Here is a 23,271-nt window from a genome sequence, read left to right as displayed (position 1 = left end):
TCTGAATTCTACAATAAAAAAACAGAAATGGGCGAGCCATTCCACTGAAGTGACAGGGATGACAGCTATGGTGCATTCTACAAATTCCAATTCATGTCTTCAGTATATTACTGCAAACTTCAGTATCTTTGCATCTTCTGTAATAGCTGAACTGCATTTCAAATAACCGTGTGGTTCTAGCGTTTTAGTTACTGTTTTGCAGTATCTGTCTAACTCAAAGTTAGATTCACAGAACTTTCCTGTGTGCTTCAATTTCATTTCATCCCATATCCCTCCAAGAAAGGTGAAGGGAGCTGTGAAGTAACTGGATTTGGTAGGAGTGGAGGAGTTTGGATTCGAGTAGACCTAAATTTTGAAGTGGTCAGATCCAAGGTAGTCAGATCTGACCTTTTGTGCATTTTAGAAAGAGGCTTTGATGAAGGAGCTGACGAGGAAGAGCAGTCTGAGGACCTCTTACATGACTTGTTTTCCTTGGTCACTGAATCTGAGTTACCTTGTTAGGTTTTTGGTATGGGTTTGAGCCCCAGCTACTGAAGAAGAAGATGACAAAGGAAGGAGACCTGTCTACACTAATTTATTTCTATAATCAATAATATCTCTCCAAGATCCAGATCCATCTCTACCAGATCCAGTTACTTCACAGCTCCCTTCACCATTCCTGGAGGGACCTCCCGTACACATTCCAGACCTCCATCTTCTATATCATCTCTTAGATCTTCCAAAAGATTATCAGAAGCTGATGTGGATAGGATAATGAGGAAATTTCTCAGAACATAGATCCAAATGGAGGTACTCCCAGCTCCGAATCCCACCAGATCTGTGTGAGTCATCCTTTGACCACCTCCCACTTTGTATCTGCTTCTTCGATCTGACCTACCATTTTGGAGTCTTCGGATCCGAGACCTCTGGAGGTGTCCTTATTGGATCCAAATATTGTCTGTTCTTCGACTCCAGTGACTTCCCTGAGTCATGAAGCCCAGAGCCTTTTGGAGCTGGAGGATTCTTTGAGCCAAAGCAATGGCACTGGGTCCAAGTGTTGGCAAGGCTCTGAAGGTCTTGGAGCCATCTCTTCCCCTTGGGGCTTTGCGCTGGACAGCTTGGGTCTGAATCCCTCCTCTGACAGAGTGCTGGTGGGGTTGTGGGCACAAACAGTTCAGGAACTACCTTTGCCATCAACTTCCTGTTTCCCCTATGCACTCTGCCTCTGAGTTTGTGGAAAGGGCTTTCTCACTGTCTAGAGAAGGGACATCACTGACCCACTCAGATCAAACCATCTTGCCTCCTTCAGTTCTATGCTCTGAGCCTCATATATCCATTTCATTGGGACAGCCAACCCGGTCTAGTCTCTAGTCAGTCCCTCAGGGCATCTTCATCTGTTCTGATACTTCCCCACAACACACAGATTAGGAAGTCCCTTGGAAGAGAATGTGTAAGAGAAGACACCTAGATTCCCCACAGGAATCTATTATGGAGGACACCAATTTTGATGAAGGGAAGGGGTCCCCCAAATCTCCACATGAAGAGGTCTACTTTGGAGACACCCTAGAGCTCCTGAAACAAAAAGGTGATTAGTCCTCCGGTAACCCCTTCCAGGAGGGATTGGTACTCCTCGAGTCTTTTGGATTTGCCCCATCAACTTCTTGGGTGACTCCCCTGGCTGACAAACTCATTGATTTTGTTTCTCGCCAGGTGTGGAAGGAGCCAGACACTGTCAAACCAATCCCAAAAAGGCCCGACAAAATACTAGCACCCACTAAAAACTGGAAGCACTGGAGCACGGGAGTCCCTGTCAATGCCATGGTTGTGGAGGCCACTAAGAAAGAACTTGCAGAACAGAGTTCTTCTGTCTATCCCCCTAACAGAGTCAAGGGCTTTGGACAGATTTGGTAAGTGTGTGTATATGCTGCAATGACCTTTGTCCTCAGGTTGCTGAATTATCTGATACAATTTACAAGGTTACAAACATATTTGACCACATAGCTTTCCAAATCTCTTTCTGGGTCTATGTCTGCTAAAAATCTAAATAGAATCTCTTCGTAACTGGCCACCTTCCAGTCTGTTTCTAATGCATCCATGAGGTTGATCTTCCATGCAGCGGAAGGTAACTCACAGGTGGCAGGTTCAGGCACAGTCATTAAAAGCCATGCCTGGATCTGATTATGTGATTTTGAGGAGCTCTTTAAGTCTTCGCCTTTTGATGGCTCTTCCTTGTTCAGCCCCAAGGTAAAAGACATGCGCTTCAGATGTGAGCAAGAGGGAAAGATCCTGTCTGCCTTGGGCGTATGTTTTTCAACCTCTCAAGACCTTTCTGAAGGAATCAACAAGGAGGTAGAAAAATGTGATTTCTCAAATCCCAGGGTCTTTTTCAAGACTCACGTGGAGATGGTTCCCCCACAGGAAGAGGGGGGTAAGTCTAATGGAAGATGCCATCCTCACGGCAGAGGTGGCCTGGAGAACCAGGGCTTCAGGGATTCCTCCTCAGATAAGTTCTACCAGTTCTCCTGAAGGAAGGCTTGACTGTCTCCCTCAAGAAGCAGTTGGGGGACAGTTGTCTCTGCACCAGAAAGCTTGGCTATCTATAACGAAAGATTCCTGGGTACAGAGTCTCATATCCATAGGTTATACTATACCATTTTCCTGAATCTTACCAACCAATGTGAAAAGAATCTCCAGATGTTCCACCCAATCAGAGGGAAACAGTGTCTCTAGAAATAAAAGAGCTGCTAGAAACAGTCAACCAGGAGGTCCCCCCAGACCACAGAGGATCCAGAACCTACTCAAGATTCTTCTTTGTGCCAAAAAGGGCAGGGGACATGAAACCAAATCTGGATCTCAGTAAACTAAATCAGTCTGTATAGTATTCAAAATTTTGGATGGTCATGGTTCAGTCCACTTTGCCACTACTGCAAAAAGATGACTGAATGTACTCAATAGATCTTCAAGAGATGTACTATCACAGCAAAATGAACAGGCACTCCAGAAGATCTTTGCAATTCTGTCTGGGAGCCAGTCATTACCAGCTCAGGGCACTGTCCGTTCATCTCACAGCAGCTCCCAGAGTGTTCACAAAATGCATAGCAGTGGTAGCAACTCACTTGAGACTACTGGAATTTTGAGTGTTTCCATACCTAGATGACTCGCTCCTACCTGTCTCAACCAGGTGTCTCCTACAGACAAGGAACTACTTGCTCCAGTTGTGTGTCCAACTAGGCATCATTGTCAATTGCAACAAATCACAGCTCACACCTACCCAGAGACTGGAGTTCGTAGACAGTCGTCTAGACACAAAACAGTCAGACAGCCTTTCTTCTCTCTATTCTAATTCAGGCACTGAGATACCAGGTCAGGAAAGTAATACAAAATTCTTCTCTTCCAGCACAATTAATTTTACAAGCCTTGGGATCCATGGAAGTAGCTATCACCTCCGTTTCTCTGGCCAGATTTCACATGTGAATACTTCAACAGATGCTGTCGGTGCAATGGTCAATTCATCAACATCCCTTAACTGCTCCAGTCAGCATTACATAAGCATGCAAAATGTAGCTTCTTACTGTTGGAAGGTCATCCATTTGTTTTCCCCTGACCATGGCCACAGTGATCACGGATGTCTCCTCTCCCAAGTGGGGTGCGGGGGGACTATTGGGAAGGACAGTCCACCGTATATGGTCCTCCGAAGAGGCCAAGATGCATATAAATGTTCTTGAAATGACTGCAGTTCTCCTAGCATTGCAGGCCTTTCAAGATGCTCTTGACTGGATAGGAAACAGAAAATATACCCATGGGATTCCACCTATGTCCCTGCTGGACAGGGGCATCGGGTGCTGACTTGTTGGAACATAAGCTAATTTACTGGCTAGGCTTATAAGGTCCTCTGAGCCAGTAGGCTACTAACTTGCTATAATCCTATGATCCCATATGGGACAACTGCCATTCAGATGGACAATATGTCAGTGGTCTGGTACATCAGCAAACAGGCAGGAACCACATCTTATTCACTTTGTCAAGAAGCATTGAGGGTGTGGCAATGCTTGATCTCTTCTGGTTGCTTTCTGACAGCAATGCACATTCTGGGGAAAGCCAATGTGACTGCAGACCAACTAAGCAAGTCCATTGTGATGCCTCACTAGTTGTCTCTCAATGTCTCAAGTCTGAGAAGGAAAGGAAGATTTATTAAAAGGAAAAATTTGTCATACATAACATGGTGCAGGGACTTCGTCAAGTAGTGGGATCACCCAGTATTGTTATACATTAAAAGTCCGATATATTTCACTGGTCATTGGAAATGGGAACTGTGTAATATTCTCAATATCAGATGGAATACTAGAGGAAAATGCATGGCAATCATGAGCGCCGCATGTATCTGATGAAGTTTCCTATTAAATGAGATTGGAACGAAAGCACTTAGACGTGTGGATCAATAAAACGAATTTTGTGTGGAATTACAGCCTGTGGGCTGCCATTTGTGACTACCGTTTTTCATTTTGTGTTAAACAAAAATATAATTTTTAATCCTCCCCTCAACAAACAGTACCTAGTTTTTGTGAAGCATGTGAGAATGATATCCAAAAACTGTAGTATAAATCTGTACAAAACTCGTATTTTAACTTAACACATACTGAAAAAAATGGATTTGGTGAACTGAGAACAAAGAAAAGTTTGTGAATAATGAACCTGGATACAGGGGAAGTAGTTTTAATGGGCACTTTGCAATACACAGCAAAATGTTCCAACTGCAGAGTAACAAATTTTCTGAACAAACATTCATCGGGGGCTCATAAGAATATTGATCTTACACAATTACAAATGCTGCACAAAAAAAAGTGTCACCTGAATTTTATACATTTTTGTTAATCATATAAGCATTCAAAGTTTGCACAGCATAACCAAAAATTACCCACAATATTGAACAAAACACCAATAAGACTTATTATTGTGACCAGGGGTTCTACAAAATATTTCTTGGCATGTTTTATACAAGTTAAAAATGTATTTTTTCAAGATGATTTGATTAGTACAGTGTTTAAAAAATCTGTACACGATAATTTCTCACATTGCATGTCTAAACATGGTTAGAGAATATTTATTAGTAAACAAGGCTTTAAGTGCAGACGCTACTTACAATTTATGGTGTGTGTTAAAAGTGAATCTTGTTGAATAATGACATTGCTATGAGTGCTGGAAAAGGCTTAGTTTATGCAAATACAAGAATCGGCAAGTGGGAAAGGAAGTGTGTGTTTATCTTCTTAGATGTGAATTTACATGAAAACTAATCAGATATATTGATCATTTATACAGCATCACTGCCTTTCTTAGAATTTAGAGCCAATTGGTTGCTCACTGTTACTGAGTTATTAAATAATGTACTTTTTAAAGATACTGTGAATCAAATCTTTATCTAATTTTTGCTTTAGGCCCACAAATGTGCACTCAAGTTATTAAAACTAATATCAAAAATCAGGAAGCTAAAGTGACAAAAAGTATATTCATGTCATTACCACTGTTCTTTAACAAAGTGAGGAATCACAGGCATAAAATGTGTTGCAGTTCTGAAGAAAAAGATGTTAGCAACTGTCTATAGTCCTGACAGATACATAAGGAAGGAAGACAAGAAGTAAATCTTAAAAGTATCTTGTAACTCCAACATCCTAAGCATCATGTGGCAGTTTGAATTGGTTGGTAACACCCACTATTTACATACAAAAAGGCTAATATAAAACTGTAAACAGAGAATAATAATACTGCTTTGTGACATCACTTCAAATAAGATGAAGGGCACATACCCATGTGGGTTTTGCAAGCAATGTCCATATACTAATGTAGGTGTGTCAATGCTATGTTGACCTGTGCAAGTTCAAATAACAACTACAATCCCAGCTTCAGTGGTGCAGTTTAACTCTGTAGGAAAATCTGCGATGTTTTTATGTGAGAAAATGGCCCATAGGCTAGCCCTGAGAATTTATGAAAATAATTATAACAATGAAGAAAAAAACAACCAGAAAGATCTTGTATCAATATTTTATCAACTGCAACAATTTTAGAAATTCCAAGTTGTTATTTACAATATTTGTCTGGACATGAGAAATAGAGGTTTTGAGTCCTCAATGGAAATAAAAGAATTAAGAGTTTCAGTGCCGCTACCTTCCCAGGTATCTGTTTTATTATGAATACATCCTACATTGCAATGCTGAGACAGAGAGAGAGAGAGAGAGAGAGAGAGAGAGAGAGAGAGAGAGAGAGAGAGAGAGAGATCTGACAACATCCCAGCTGACTGGAGTTTGATGACAGACTGCAGCACTGGAGAAGCTGGATGGGAGGTGGGGGAGAGAGGGGGGTGCAGCCAGCTATGTCGCTCTTTGTTGGGGGGGGGTGCTAGGGGCATGGCTGACTTGTCAGCCAATGTGATGATACTGGGACCAGAGTGATGAGACAGTAAGTGGCTGGGCATCGGATGTGGTATCAACAAGCAGTCTGGAGGGTATCCCTCAAACTGCACTGGCTACAGTTTTATCACATACTCAGTACTCTGTCTCTTCACTGTTACATAATATAGCACCTTTTAAATGATGTCCATACCTGAATTATTTTTGATCAATTTGAGTGCGTCTCAATTACATGCAGAGTACGTTTGCTTTCTACAGTTGCACTGTCTTTGCTCTTAAACTTGCTTAAAATAATTATAGTTTTCAGTACATAACTCCAACATTCATTATTATCTTGGTGTTTTACAATCACTCATTTTTACAAATTTCAACAACATATAATTTTGAGAAGTTTTCAAATAGCACAGCTTCCTGAAAATGCTTGAGTGTGGCAACAGTATAACTATGTTACTGTACAATGATTAGTGCTTCAGTCACAAGATACAATGAAGCTTTTATTTAAATACTCATTCTAAATGCTCACTGCACAGCTCTGTTTTGTTATAAAGAAGTCTTGTACTGTTAAAGAACAAAGATACTAAAATCACTGAAACTGTAGTTGTGTTTGCTGGGGGTGGTGGTGTTGGGCTTGTTTAGCACATTAAGGATAAATAAAGGGAAGGGAGCAGCTGGTATGTTGTAAATACAGTGCTGGGGGGGGGGGCAGAGGAGGGTTAGGTACAGGAATGAAGTAGGTCAGACCCACACGCAGTGCAGAACAGTCAGTTCTCATGCTTGCAGGATTTCAAAAAGCAACTGGAAGTAACTTGCATTAGCTGTAGGAACAAAAAAGCTACCATCTTTAAATCTGCAAAATAAAGTAGGGGACAAGGATTGTAATCCATATGGAGCTATCCCAATGGAGGATTTGTTTTCCAAAGTGATGAGACAAGGCGCGTGCTGCACCGGCAAGACAGGTACAGTCTATCAGGGAGCTTTGGGCAACTTCAAATACAATTACGATGCAAGCATATCTTCTACTAACACAGCTGGACTGTAACTTAAAAGGATTGTATGGTTTAAACGCAAACACAGAAAAGACAGCTGACTAAGAGTATTAGGAGAGAAAGAATATACGATCGGTGACTTACGAGGCAAACTATCTACAGCTGAGTATTAACTGGCCACAGAGCAGCTTTTTTCCCCAACCTTGTAAAATTAATGAAGGACAGCAAGGAAGCAAGGACACACTCAGGCAGCGCTGTAATTCCTTTGCTTGAAGCTCTTTCAACATGTAGGACAGTGGCATCCAGAGAAGGGATAGCAGAGTTATCTTTAACTGTAAATTATGAATTAGCACAAACTGCCTGCAATAGTGTCCATGTAGTGCACATCTTTTACTCAAGAGTATCCAAGGATATTCTTTAGCACATCTAATTTCATATGGAACTTCCTCAACACAGACTTATTCGACTGTGAAGATCAGAGGAGGAGACAAAGCCCTCATAACACAGGTAAGGTCATCTTATACTGTAATAGCTGAAGACAGTACACCTTCAAATCTGGACCAGAATCCATGCTTAGAAATACAATCCCACAAATCCACTTTTATAACAGCATCCAGTAAATAAAAAACATCTCCTTATTGAAATGTTGGCACTCGTAAAGCACAGTGCTGACACTCAGAAACAAAAACAGAACACGAACGCATGAGAAGAGCAAATATGGAACATCATTCCTCTCCTTTAAACTTTTTTTTTTTAGGGGGGCTTGGCCCTACACCCTCACCTTACAAATTCCAACTCCAAGACTGCCATAACTCTAATATTCTGAGAAACGGCCATCTCTGACTTGACATATGGAAGTCCAGTTTTTCAGTCATTCAGTTCCTACACTTCAGAACACACTGGAACAGGTCCCAGCATTTCAACCCAATGAACACAAGGAAATGAAAACAAACGTCATTACATGCAGTTATTTTATGCCATTCAGAATATGTAGGATAAGTTTAAAATGATGAAGCTGGATAATTAAACAGGTCCTTCACAACTGCAACAGCGACACTAGCACTGCTGAAAGGCAGCACCAATATATAGCAAAAATGTACTGGGAATGGGTAAAAAAAAATGGCAACATGAAATCAGCTACATGGGCAAAATGACTGACAATCATTTAAACACACATGGCCAATGCAGGAATGAAGCAGAATAGTACACTCACTGTGAAAAAATCAGGTATACATGCTCTGGAAGAAAAGGATTAAAAAGAATTAAGTATGGAGGTACAGAGTGATACATTTACCATTGTACTTATGAGTGAAATAATTTTGAATCCAAGAATAATGAGACCAGAAGATTGTAAGCTGAGGCTATAGAGGACCACAGGAGCAAACAATGTCAAACGTCAAACCTCCTGACCTGCATGGATACAGAAACAAGTGCTAACATGAGCCCAGAAGGGGGGGCAAGTCTGGTGGATCACTCCTCCGGTCTTTGACTTCTTGACTTATGATCTTCTGGTCTCTCTATTCCCAGAATCTAAATTGCTTCAATCACAAATGTGAAAGAAATCCATGATAAGCATCACAACAACACAAAGGGACAGTATACAGCACAATGTCATTCAAACTAAAGATGGTGTGGGAGAGGAAACAGCAGGCAGGGACAGAGTTAAGATACTGGCACAGTGGGAGTCCAGATACTCTACAAGTTTCTTTCCCACTATTGTCCTTTTCACATTTGGATTATATTTAACTTGTTTAGTAGCATTCAACTAGAGCAGCAGGTAGCATGAAACATTCAGTTCCTACATGTGTACAAACTTGGGAGCCCTAAAATAGTTACTGATTTTACCTGGGAACAAATTGTCACTATCCCAATAGAAAACTATGTCCTTAAAGTAAAACAGAAACCAGTAAGTGGACTTGTAGTTAGTAAAGGAACAAATAAAGTGCAAATGTACATCTGTGTAGCACTTCCAGGCTGTAACTAAATACAACCAAATGTAACACTGAAAAAATACTTGGTTATGGGTATGCTGGAAGGAAAGAATAAATGCTCCATGTTCTGAAAGGCAGTGCACCATCTGGAAACAAGCATCCCTACTGCCAACGCATTCATACTCAGAGTAACTGCCAAAAAAGAAAGAACCTACATAGACTTCTTTTACAGATATTAACATACATCAAATTAGCAAAAAGTTGGATAAGGTGGCCTCTTCCCAAGAAAATATGACAAGCCAATCAAGTGTAATGTTATGCATTAATACTAATATTTTTTTCAGCTAAAAATATTAATTATAAAAAAGCTGCATTCTTAGGTCACAACAGTTTTGTCTGCCATAATGTCAAAATGTTTCCTTTAGTAACTACTGTTTATTTCTTTTCCAGATCCTCATTATTCCTTTAAAATGAACCATGGAATTGATTCCTGATCTTGGCACAGACTTACCACCACCAGTGCTGCCAGGATAACCATACTTCAGTGGTATCTCTTCTGCGTTCACATCATCAGGTGGGGCTTCATCATCCCACAGAATAAATGAAATCACTTCTTCTTTTGGGACAAAATTGCCTGAATAACGAAACAAAAACATGAAGTTTATATTCATTTATAATCACAAGCAATTAAAAAGAATTGATCACAGGTGACAGAGGTATATTGAACTTCAAACTCACTATGATCTACTCGACTAACGTTATAAAACAGAACATGCAAAGTGTTGCCTTCTGATTACTGGAGACAAGCTGGGCCTCTGCTTTAATCAGAGCAGACAAATGGTAATGCTGAACATCCTTGCTCAGCTCTCTCCCAACTACTTACTATCAGATAACCAAATGCCCATCTTACGGATTTTGTTAGGGGCTGCATTTCCAACAGACCAAGTCAGTGACATCTGGTACAGTACAATTATAATGCCTCTAATCACAGAAGCAAATGGATTTCATTTCTTACTGAGGACTCTCTGCATCACGTACTACAAAAGTTTCAGCATGTACTCATTTATCCAAGAGGAGGCCTTCTGCAGAGGGTCAGTGTTATGACTCTCTCTGCTGCTATCTTAAGTTCATCACATTTCTAAGGTTTCTCTCATTTCCACTTTTGGTGGCATGTATCACCTCATGCTAGCATGTGCAATGCTACCACACATAGGGCTAGGAAAGTAAGCTCATCAACTAGATCACTGAGTTTCACCCCATTCACTGAGTAAATTCAATATTCATGAAAAGAAAGAAAAAAGTGCAATGAAGTAAAATTATAATAATGCATAGCTTTCCCTAAGCAGATTCAACCTCAGACACTGGGTGGACAGGGCATTCAAACACCTGTAGAGAGTGGTTGGGAAATATGTACCCATTTTAAAAGACATACGTCACTGCAGAGCTACTGAACCTGCTCATTCAAATAAAGTAAGCTTATCAATCAGAATATTTAAGCTTCAAGAAGAAGGGTCCTTTAAAGACAATAAAACCTGTATAAATACCCTTTACTAAACAGCTTAATCATTTGCTAATGACAACAGTGCTGCCTTACCTCAAAGTTATAATGTGCAGAGATACCTGAAACATGAAAACACTATGAAGTAACTGAGATTCAAATCAAACAACAGCCTAATGCCGGTCAGGACCACCTTCAAGCTAAGTGACTGCAGTAACACAGGACACCTACACACCAATATGAAGAAAGTCTGCAACTCAGCAGGATACAGATAACAAATGGAAGGCATTGTGGCAGATTTTATCACCTCTGAAATCTCCCCTGGAACACATGGCAGGAACAAGGGAACAAAAAGAGAAGGCAGGTTCTGAGTGGGACTCTGCTTCTCATAACAGGTGAACACCTTTAGCTTGAACTAGGATACTGCCCTGTACTGAGGAGGACCTGAGATCAAACCCTTCTCGGCTACCACAGGGCAATAAGAACAAGTACTGGTCTTCTCTGAATTGATAAGGAATAGAATAAAAGGAATGAAGAAAGGAACAAAAATCTTCCATGCCACTGCAGAGATAATGTTTATGTCACGGAATGTCTTACAACTTACTGAACAAATACAACAGAGAAGAACCACATTCTACTCTGTGGGGAACAGGTTAATGAATGCCCCACTACTTTAAGATCCCAATCATACAGGACTTCCAAATCCTTAACTCAAGTTGAGGACTTGTGCTGGAACTTAAGGAGTCTGCAATTTCATTTACTTCCCATGGAATCTCAACAGCAGTTGAGATGATGCCACAGTTTATGGCCCACTGCCACACCAGCATTATTCTCTTAATAGGTACAGGAGAAACAAGTGAGTGGCACAGTTTTTTCACACACCACACCAAATGGACTACACGATGAATAGGTACAGGAGAAATAAGTGAGTGCCATAGCTGTTTTCACACACCACACCAATTGGACTACACAAGGAAGGACTATCACTTTAACTCCCCTTCTAGAGCTTTCAATGAGTGCAAGACTATCCAAAGTTCTTGCTGGAGTACTAAAGCCCCCCCCCCCCCACACACACACACACTTCTTGAAGGTCCACTTTTCTTTTTTTTTTTACTCCAAGAAAGAGCCATGGTGAGCTTCCCAATCTTCAAGCAGTGTCCACCATCAGCACCTGTGAAGGGTTCGTTTTTACAAAGAAAGGAAGCCACAAAGAAGACTGATGGGAGTTATTTGTCACTCTGCATACCAGTTACAAGGATTAGAGGATGGCATGCAAAGCTCTGTAGCCAATTACACCTGAAAATCAAGTAACATGTGCATCTTTATGCGTGCACACTGTACTATGAAGACTGCGGATGCTAAGGCTCCTGAAGCACATAAAAGTCTGAGCCTGAACCCTTCCTCTGCATTTTGAGGCATGCACATGGCATCATGAACATAGGGCTACTTAGGTCAAAAAGCACAGGACAAGTACAAGCTTGAACCCTTTCTCTGCATTCTCAACAAAGGCTCTCAAGTTTATATATTTTGTGGGTTCTCTCCAAGAGCAGGAATAAACATCAGTTGAGGAATTCTACCACTTCATGGAGTTTTTCAGGGTCTGAAACAACAGGAGTGCCCAAGCCAGGGGAAATTAAAAGGAAGTCCCTCAATGAGTTGACCAGGAACTCAAGATAAGTGAACACATGAATGTTGTCCACCTGTAAGGCCTCCACCACTACAACTAACATCCTCTAACTCTACAGGTAGAAGAGACCAAATGGCAGCCCTTTGTTCTGAAAATTATGCAAACCTGCAGCAAACCAAATGGACTTTTTAGACGGACCCAGACACTAATGTGAAAAACAGTGTCTATCAATGTTCAGTGGCACCATCCAGGCTTCCTGAAACAGCAGGGGCTTGACATCCTTCAGAATCAGCTTGCAAGCTGATGGTCTGATGTGCTTGCTGAATTTGTTGCTCATATCTAGAATACATGAAAAGTCTCCCACACTCCTAAGAATAAGAAAAAAGTGAGAATCAAACCCTTTCCCTTTCTATAAAGGATGAACAGGCTCTATTATGCTCACTTTTGTAGTCAAGTGTATGTCTGTCTCAACAGGCTCACACAGACTGCCTAAGAGTGTGAGCTGTTTTGTCCTTCAGAACGTCAAAAATCCGCTGTTGCACATCAGAGACTCCACAAGCCAGTGTGATCTCAGAACCAGCCTCCTATGTTTAGTCAGTATGTGCCAGACAAGTCCTTCTCTTTGAACACTTTGCCAGCACACACAGAGGAAGTGGAGACAATACTGCCAAATACTTGGACTTACTAAGCTATTGATCTGCGATTATCTTAAGAAGTCTAGCCTTACATTCACATGGCAGCTTTCAACCCTTATAACTTGTATATGGATAACTCAGAGGCCGGCAAAGAAGGATATGTTAGAACATTTGCTTCCTGCGCCTATCTATGAGGGGGATGCTTATTCTATGTGGGGGCCTTTTGCTCCCTAGAGAACCAAGGAGGCCTGCAAGAAGAAAAAGTGGTTAGGAGGGCACCACAGGAACCTGTCAGTGCACTTGATAAGCAAGGTTCATAGGTAAGCTGCCTGTTTGGGCTGTATTAAATCTAGCAAATTTCCCTCAAGCATGAGAAACAAACCTTGAAGCTTGTGTCTATGAATTAAACACTTCAACCTTTATGTCAACCCCCAACCAGCTTGACCAACTAGGTAGTGTTGGTCTTGGCTCATGTTGGCTAATGAAACACTTTGGACAGTAACATTATTTCTGCTGCTAAACACATTTTTTTCCAAGATAAATGTCAAGGTTAACATCCATAAAGTAAGAGTAGCTACAAGGAATACTGGCAACGGGGTTAGGCACAACCTCATTACATTATACAAGAAGTCAAACACTTGCCCCTTGCATCATGAGGTGACTACTTTTAAATGAGCTAAGATAGCTGAATGGATAGATATTAAAACAAAAATAAAGAATCAGAAAAAATAAAGCCCTTGAGTGTAGGGACAAAAAGCAAGCAGGGGATATGCAGTACCAGTAAGTTAAGAATCCAGTCTCACCCAACTGCTTCTTATGGGAAATAATACGAAAAACAAAAGAAATGTTGTTACTCTTGTACCTTGGGCTTGAAACTGCTACATCAGCAAAATAGACATGACAGTAGTTAGGCCCTTCAGAGAGAGGTAAAATATATAAAAAGCCAGGGAAACAAGTGTTCATCGAAAGTTGGGGAAGAGATTACAACTTCTAACCATAGTGTGTGTGTGTGTGTGTGTGTGTGTGTGTGTGTGTGTGTGTGTGTGTGTGTGTGTGTGTGTGTGTGTGTGTGTGTGTGTCTTCATGTTCACAGACTGACTAATTCCTGAGTCTTTCTCTTCGGGTTACAAGCTACTCGTTTTATGTTTATTCCTTTTTAAGAACTAACATTTGGAAAAGTTGAGATTTGTTTGTTTTTCTGTTTTTAAACATTAGTACCACAATTTGCGAACTCAGAACTTCATAAAGAGTGAACTCTTAAGTATAAATCTGTCTATAAATGTACATGGGCATACAAATATTTCACTGTTACATGTTTTCCAATAAAACAGCATTTTTGTTTTTACTCACTGTTTTTTAACACTTGAAATTGAAACAGTGCTTTTGTTTTTCATTCGGGTATGCAGCAGATGTCATCCAGGTAAGTTTTATTTTCCATAGAAACACACAAAAAAACCCACATTATTTTTACTGCTGTGAAAACTGCTGCCATTTTGCTTCACAAAAGAAGAAAATAAATTTTGTTTTATATTGCTGTTTTTATTGTCAGTCATACTGGTGACGAAAAAATTGAGAACTAGGTGGTAGAAACCTAAAGTGCCAAGGATGAAGGAATTTCAGGAGATTATGAGCCTGATATGAGAGGACAAACACAGACCCAGATGATCCCACTTGTGTAGACAGATGCCCTGACTGCACCCTTACGATCAAGTTTTAAGCCATGGCTATTTTATGATAGCATTTAAGAATATCTGGGGCAGAGACCTTTGATTTGTAAGGGACTTCTTTTCCTCTTGGGTTTCTCCTTCCTTTCTACCTTTTCAGTGAAAGTAAACAATTGATTATACCATTAATTGTTTTTTGGATAATGTTATGTCTTAACTAACTTTTATTTTATTTATTTTTTTTGGCCAAAAGTGACTTGAAATTATTCTTTCAATGAAGTTGTTTCCCCATATAAAAAAAGACTTGCGATCCACAGTCCTCATCTGCATGGATGCATACAATTCTGCATCCTCCCCAACACACACACACACACACACACACACACACACACACACACACACACACACACTGAGCTACAAGGTACCTATTCATCATCATTCTTTGTTTAATAATGAAATAGAAGAATAGCTAACCTTTGTTTAGGGCTTTTTACCTTGATTTAAGGGGACACTATCGCTGCATTCTAAGGAGACCACTGTGACTGCATATACATACATATGCACATAAAACGTTTATTGTAACAAATAAAATGCATTACACTATTAATTTAAGCAGCAACAATGACCTTATTTACTATCTTCTTTTAAACAAAATTAAAAAAAAAATCCCCCCTCCTTCAAATTCAAAATACTGCCTTTGTTTTTTTTATTTAGGAGTCAAGCAGGTGAATTATGTTACACAAACATGTTTTTACTTCACAGAAAGGAAATAACCTATTTCAAAAGTTCATATGTAAATACTAGCCTATCAGTCTGCAATCTATTAAAAGCCAATCAACATCCAGAGGTCAAAATCAAACACTGTACTTTGTATCTGTGAGGTTAAGACCTTAACAATCATGATAAACCTCTCCTCACAGAAAAGTACCTACTGTCTTGATCTGATATGCAAAGGGAACTAATTTTGCTCTGCTACTTTAGACACACAGTGTATAATAACCCCTGAACACAGTAATGAAATAAAAGATGAACCACTAGGAGTACAAATTAAAAAAAACATACAATATCTTGACATAAAGCAACACAAATCTCCCCACATCATATGCATCTATCACTAAATTTTATTTTGTTCTAAACCTAAATAAGCTGACAAGGGCAACTGTACAAACAATTTTAATTTTCTAGCTAAGCCTTTTCTTTCCAATAATGAACTGTGCATCTCTAGAAGATATAATAATGCCCTATCCTCTTATGCAAGCTCTGGTTTCCATTCACTTACTGTAAAACAGCTGTACTCAGAATTACTGCTTACACTTATTAGTCTTGATATAAGTTCAGCATTTGATTCAGTAAGTTGGGACTATCTGTTTACCTTACTGAAGTGCACAAACTTCTCTGATGCATTTGTAAATCTAATTGAGCATTTATACAAAGGAACGCTGGCTTATATTAAGGTAGGAACATATGTTTCACAAAAAATACCCATTCTTAAAGGTACAAAACAAGGATGTCCACTTTCTCCACTATTATTCACTTTAGTAATGGAGCCTTGGGCTAATTTGATCAGAAACAGTACTGACATAGAGGGTTTTGAAATAGATGAAAATACAACATCCAAAATTCAACTTTTTGCAGATGATGTTCTAATTACATCAGCAGGATCTAATTCTTCTATGCAGTCTCTATTTGATAAAATGATGAATTTTAAAAATATTTCTGGTTTAATATTCAATGAAGAAAAACTAAAATACTACCTATATATACGAAAAAATATTCTCATTAGTGATTTTACTAAATATGTACCCAATTCAGGTCAGATAACTTATTTAGGTATAATACTATCTAAAGATATTAAATCTATTACATATAATAATTATAATACCTGTTTTCTTAATATACAAAATCTTTTTAATACCTGGAATAATATGTTTTTTACTATGGAGGAGAGACTTACAATTATTAAAATGATAATATTCCCCAAGATTTTATACTTAATACAATCAATAATACTTCCACCTACAAAATAATTATCAAGAAACTGAATACACTAATGTTAAATTTCCTATGGGCACCTAATAGACCTAGGATTGCATTAAAGAAACATACCAATAGCTGGTCTCAAGGGGTATTTCTTTTCCAGACTTTAATTTATATACTATCTCTTCTATTGTAAAAGTTATTACTTTATTAATAGATCAGTCATATGTCAAAAATGGAAAGATTATTGGGAGCTAATTAGTATGCACTTCATGAAAATCTCCTTAACACATAAAAATATGATTGTAAATAACTCCGTGTTATGGTTACTAAAGGAATTTTGTACTTCACCTATTACACCTAAACATATGGTTTGTTACCCATTAAATATTATTATTAGTTATCGTAACTTTATATTCATGCACCCTAAGTATAGGGAATGGAATTTTATTGTATTTCCTATAATGTATACTCAGGGTATGCTTTTGTCATCTACTTCTGAAGGAACTCATTTAGCTATAGATAATGATCTAAAGTACTGGTATCAGTTGATATCTGATAATAAAGTTAAAATCTAGATTTCTTAAAACAAGAATTTGATCTAAGAGAAACTTGCTGGTTAGAGGTTCAGACCTTTAGACAACATCTCATTAATAAAATAGATCTAATGTCTATAACAGTTAAAGAATCTATTCCAACACTGATTGATTACTTGATATTAAATTTACAACATAAAGTTTCTGATAAAGGTAAACTTTCATACATACATAAAATTATCAGACAAGAAACTTTTTACAGTGTAGATTCATACTGGAATTATTTCACTTCTATTAATGGGGACCCACCAAATCAACAAGATAAACAATATATATTGGAATCTGCTTATAGAACTACGTCTTCCATTGTCTGGAGACTTTATACATGGACATTTTACATAGATCTTTTATACACCTTTGATGATGAATAAAATAAATAATAAAGATAATTTATGTAAGAGATGTAATGTAGAAATTAATGCTGACTGGGCTCATATGTTTTATGACTGTATAAAACTGAAAGAATACTGGAAGTCAATTAATGAATTTTTGCAGGCTCTTTTTACAGATAATTTCATTATTTCTAAATCTCTTATATTATTCAACACACCTGTACCTCAATGTGTTAAAAAGGTTAAGCTTCCCTTGTTATGGTCTATTCTAGCAGTGGCTAGGAAAATAATAACTAGAAATTGGATTTCAGATACACCTCCTTCGTTCAATGAATTTAAAAATGTTATGAATATAATGTGCCATATGGAAATAAAAGTACAGTTTTGTACCTACCATAAATGTAGATGTTCGAGGATTCCATTGCTGCAGTCCTGACTATTGGGTATAGTCCGCGTCCCAGTCGGCCCGAATACCAGAGTATAAGGCTGGCGTCGGTCAGGGCGCATTAGACTGCCGTCAGTACGTCAGGGTACTAATGCGCATGACCCACGTCATATCCTCAGTCTTTTCTTGCCCCAGATGTCAGAAGACCCAAAAAGACAAGTCCCAAAACAACCTGCACCAAAAACATGTATAATATATACAACAATCTATATATATATATAAAAGATAAGCATGTAAACTCACCTACACAACCACCCCTAAACACAGAGGAAGGAGGGAGGAGGTATTGGACTGCAGCAATGGAATCCTCGAACATCTACATTTATGGTAGGTACAAAACTGTACTATGTTCTTAGGTCTTCCATTGCTGCAGTCCTGACTATTAGGTAGAATCCCAAAGCAGAGGTAAGGGAGGCTGGCAAATTATAAAGTAGCAGGAGCTGACAACATGCCTTGTAAAACAGCTGTGGCAAAACCAGCCCTAGACTTAGAGTATATAGGAAGGTGATAATGCCTAGAGAAAGTATGCACTGAACTCCAAGTAGCTGCTTCCAGAATATCCTTAGTTGCCACCCCCCTTAGAAATGCTGTAGAAGTGGCAGTAGCCCTAGTGGAATGAGGCCTAATCCCAGCTGGAATCTCCTTGCCATGATGGGAATAACAAAATGCAATGCAAAAGCCAATCCACCTAGAAATAGTTTGTTTTGACACAGGCTTGCCCTGTGAACTCAAAACAAAAGAAAGAAACAAGTAACTGCTGAGACTGCCTAAAATTCTTAGTCCTGCTCAAATAATTGTAATTGCCTGTGTACATCTAAAGTGTGCAAAATCTTTTCCCCTTTATTTTGAGGATCTGCAAAAAACGTAGGCAAATGAATAGTTTGGTTTAAAGCCACACTAGAAACCACCTTAGGCATAAAGGAAGGATTAGTACGTAATGATACCCTGTCCTTATGGAAAATCAAAAGGGCTCTACTGCCATAAGGGCCTGCAATTCAGACACCCTTCTTGCAGAAGTAATAGCCAACAGAAAAGCAGTCTTCCATGACAAATATTTCAATTCAGCAGTAGCTGCAGGCTCAAAAGGTTGTAGAGTAAGTTTTTCCAACACAAAATTGAGATCCCAAGCAGGAGTAGGAGCTCACGTGGGGGTCTTATATTCTTTGCCCCTCTAAGAAACTGCTTGAACAAAGGATGCGAAAACAAAGGTGGGTCACAATCATAGTGAGCTGAAATTGCTGCAGCATGAATCTTTATGGAAGAGAAGGACAAACCTTTGTCCAATATATGCCTAAGCTATTGTAGAGCCACACTCAAATTAGGCTCTGGAATCTCCAAATTCTAGGCTGTACTCCAACATAAAAATCTCTTCCATTTTCTTCTCGTACACTCTCCTAGTACTAGGCCTTCTAGCTTCCATAATCACATTTAAAACTTGTTGAGGAAGTTGAGACCTGCTGTGTTTCAACACAGAATATGCCAGGCTGTGAGATGAAGAGATTGAAGCTTGACATTGGAGCAGATGACCGTCCTTCTGAGATAACAGAGGAGGAATCAGAGGAAAAGGCCATGGAGGCTTCTACACCACACTCCTGAGGAGTGGCTACCAGTGTTGCGAGGCCAATCTGGAGCTATCAAAATCATCCTTGGCCTGTCTTGTCTGACCTTTAATAGTACCTTTGGAAGAAGCGGTAGAGGTGGAAAGGCATACACATGAAGGTTTTTCCAACTGAAAGACAGAGCATCCACTTTCCAAGCTGTGTGATGAAACCCCTTTGTGCAATACTTTGGCAGCTGGTGGTTTAGTGGAAGCGAACAGATCTATGTCTGGAGTTCCCATGACACTGTCAGTTTCTGAAATACATGAAGATCCAGTTTCCACTCGTGGGGATCCATGATTTGTCTGCTTAACACATCTGCTAAGGAGTTCTGTGCTCCTGGCAGAAACCTTGCCTGAAGAGTTAGTTGCAAGCTTAGCGCAGTCTCCCATAAAATCATTGCTTGCCTGCATAGAGGATAAGAATGTGTTTCCCCTTGCTTGTTGATGTACCACATGACAGTTGTGTTGTCTGTTAGAATCAACACCTGCCCTGGAAGAAGTAACTCCTTGAAAGCCATTAATGCAAACTGGACTGCTAACATCTCCTTCATGTTGATATGTAGATGCTGTAGTCTGGCAGGCCACTTGTCTTGTATCCACTTTCCATTCAGATGAGCTCCCAAGCAATGTCCGAGGCATCTGTCGTTAGAATCTGACTTGCCTCTGGCGGGTCACAGAAGAGTCCCTTGTTTAGGTGACATTCCTGAGCCCACCACAAAAATTCCTTTTGAATGCAAGGTATTATTTGAATGACAGTGTCCAAATCCTGGCAGTGCTGTGTCCATACATTTTGAGATACCATTGTAGCTTCCTCATATGCAGTTTGGCATTGGGAAGCACCAGAATACAAGATGCCATGAACCCTAATGCTTGAAGGACTGTCCTTGCAGTCAGCACGGACTGATGAGATAGTTGATGGAAGTAAAGTGACAGACTCTTTTGTTTGTCCGGGGTTAAAAGGCCATCTGGACTGCTGTATTCAGTCTTACACCAGAAAGCACATGTCTTGAGAGGGTACTAGACTGGACTTTATTTCGTTCACAGAATACCCTAGAGCATCTTAGCACTGCTATAACATATTCCAGATGCTGTAGAAGGTCTTCCTTTTCTTGAGCCAGAATCAGGCAGTCGTCCAAGTAAGGATAGATTTGAATTCCTTGAAGCCTGAAGTAAGCTATCACTGGAGCCAGAACCTTTGTGGAATACTCTGGGCAGTAGATAAGCCAAAGGGCAATGCAGAAAACTGATAATGAGAATTTCCAGTTCGAAACGCAGATACTTTCTGCAACTTAGCCTTATAGGCACATGAAGGTAAGCTTCCTTGAGATCTAAAGTTACCATCCAGTGATCTTTGCCCAGCAGAGGTAAAAGCTGTTGTAACGTCAACATCTTGAACTTGGGAATGTCCAAAAACGTGTTGAGGAGAGATAAATCCAAAATTGGTCTCCACGTGTTCCCCTTCTTTGGTACAAGGAACAGGGAATAAAATCCTAGGCCCTCTCTGACACAGGGACTGGCTGAATGGCCCCTATGTGGAGTAACTGTAAAACTTGCTTGTGAGCCTCTTTTCTTTGTAGAGGAGGAACATCTGGCATGCCTTTGAAAGGAGGCATTGTATGGAAATAAAATCTGTAACCGTGGCGAATGATATCCAACACCCATTTGTCTTGAGTAATTAAATCCCAATTTTCTTTGAAAAGAGACAGTCTTCCCCAAAGGGCTGCCAGGCGAGAATCTGCTGGCAGCTGAAGAACAGGTCATTGGGTCTGTTTACAAAGGACTGACCCCTGCCCTCACCAGAAGTCTGAGCAGGGGAGGCTCCCTGTTCTAGGCCTAAAAGAACTTTGAGCTCTGCCCCTACCACGTCTAGACCTACCCCTAGACTGAGAATCATAAGCAGGATATGTCCACCCCTTAGCAGGCCAATTTCTACTAAACTTGGTGGCTGCACCTGCAAAAATCTTTAACAGTTTGCATAGACTTAGCTTTGTCCTCCATTTTCTTTAAAACAGCTTCCACAGGCAGACCAAACACATCAGACTGTAAAGGCATCCAAAATCCTTGTCTTAACATGTTCAGCTAAATTCTGATCCTTCAACCAGGCATGCCTGCGAGAAGAACAGAGCTGGTAGCAGCCACCCTGAGGAGGCCTGTACAGCATCAAAACCACATTGCAAAGAATGCTTACCCACTTGTTGGACACATGAACCAAATCCAGCAACTCTTTACACTCCAATACCTTCCATAAAGCATCCACCTTAGATTTCAATTGTGAAAGAAGCTAATTCTGATATTTTAACATTTGAAACTGACAATTCAAAGCTCTCATGGCTAGAGTGGGAGAAGTATACACTTTCTTACCCACCTATCCAAAGCCCTCGCCTCTTTATCAGTGGGACGGATTTTTAACCACAGGAAGCTTTTACACCTTTAGGCCCCTGGGAAATAGTTTCTGGGTCCGCCCTAGGACTCTTAAACAAATATTTATGAGCTTGGGCACCCTATAATACCTATCAGGCTTAACAGGGCAGGAGGCAAAGAATCAGGGTTCAGGAAGCCTCTGCAAAAACATCTTCCACCACATTCAACACAGGAGGAATAGCTAAAGGCCTATGCTGAGGTAAAACAAGAACTCCCTAAGCCTTTTCCTGGAGTCAAGGTAATCTGGCCTTCCCATTTAAAGTGCTCCCTCATGGAATGCAAAGTCTCTGAAAATGAGAAATCCTCAGGTGGAGCTGTAGGAGTGGAATCATCCACATCAGAATCAGAATAGGTAGGATACTCCTGCAAATCTTCCACAGAAGATTCTGAAGCCTCAGAACCCTGTTCAAAACTCTCAAACTCAGACTCCACCCTAGGCCTCTTATCAGGCGGGGGCATAGAACCCCTAATCATGGTAATCAAATCTTCTGCCATCTTAAGCATATGTTTCTTAGGTACAGAACCTGAAATGGTAGGAGAAGCCCCCACTGAAGCTGAAGTAGGCCTACCTCTCATAGAAGTTTTGGCAACAGAAGGAGAGGCCCTAACTACCTTGGGAAGAGAGGGAAGAACAGTCACCTGAGAAGCCCCCTCAGCCTGGCCTTCCTCCTGAGAAGGCACATCCTGTAAGAGTATAGTTTCTGCCTGGGACTCCATGGAAACTCCTGGCAAAACCTCCGGCTCCAGTGAACCTTCCAAAGAACCGACGTCCGGGACTGCCGGTTCCTCAACCCTAGGCTTCACTGTTTTATCCTTGCGCTTCTTGGAAGAGGCGTCGAGCATCCGGCGGCATTTTATAATTAAACGCTTCCCAAACACTAACCTGGCACAGTCTAACCTCCTCTTAATAGTGCGTTTGTTAAACCCTAGCACAAGGCGGCAACCAACAACGTGGTGCTCAGGCCCTAAACAAGGTATACACAAGGTATGATAATCCCTATGAGGTATCTGTTTCCCACAAGAAAGGAAATACCAAAAAAAAAAATTTTTTCCAACTTTTCCCTTTTGGAAAAACCCCCCTCCCCGGTTAAAAAAATACGAGGCAAGGGGGGGAAAAACCCCAAAATGGGGGGTTCCCAAAACGGGTGGGGGGCCAAAAAAAAACCCCCAAAAAAATCT

General features: G+C 40.2%; 1 protein-coding gene across 1 annotated transcript in view; it reads right to left on the bottom strand.

Moving 5' to 3' along the window:
* Positions 1-23,271, bottom strand: part of LOC122791463 (zinc finger protein 708-like) — a 985,758-nt gene that overhangs the window by 9,631 nt on the left and 952,856 nt on the right. Inside the window, exon 7 of the mRNA XM_044059208.1 lies at positions 9,809-9,931. Within this exon, the coding sequence (XP_043915143.1) occupies positions 9,809-9,931 (123 nt within the window). The remainder of the gene's footprint in view (positions 1-9,808; positions 9,932-23,271) is intronic.

This window comes from Protopterus annectens, chromosome 17.part0 (genome assembly GCF_019279795.1).
Source record: "Protopterus annectens isolate FY-2018-M chromosome 17.part0, PAN1.0, whole genome shotgun sequence".
In the NCBI taxonomy this organism is placed as follows: Eukaryota; Metazoa; Chordata; order Ceratodontiformes; family Protopteridae; genus Protopterus; species Protopterus annectens.
Note: the sequence above shows the minus strand (reverse complement) of the source record. Positions and strands in the feature narration are given on the sequence as shown.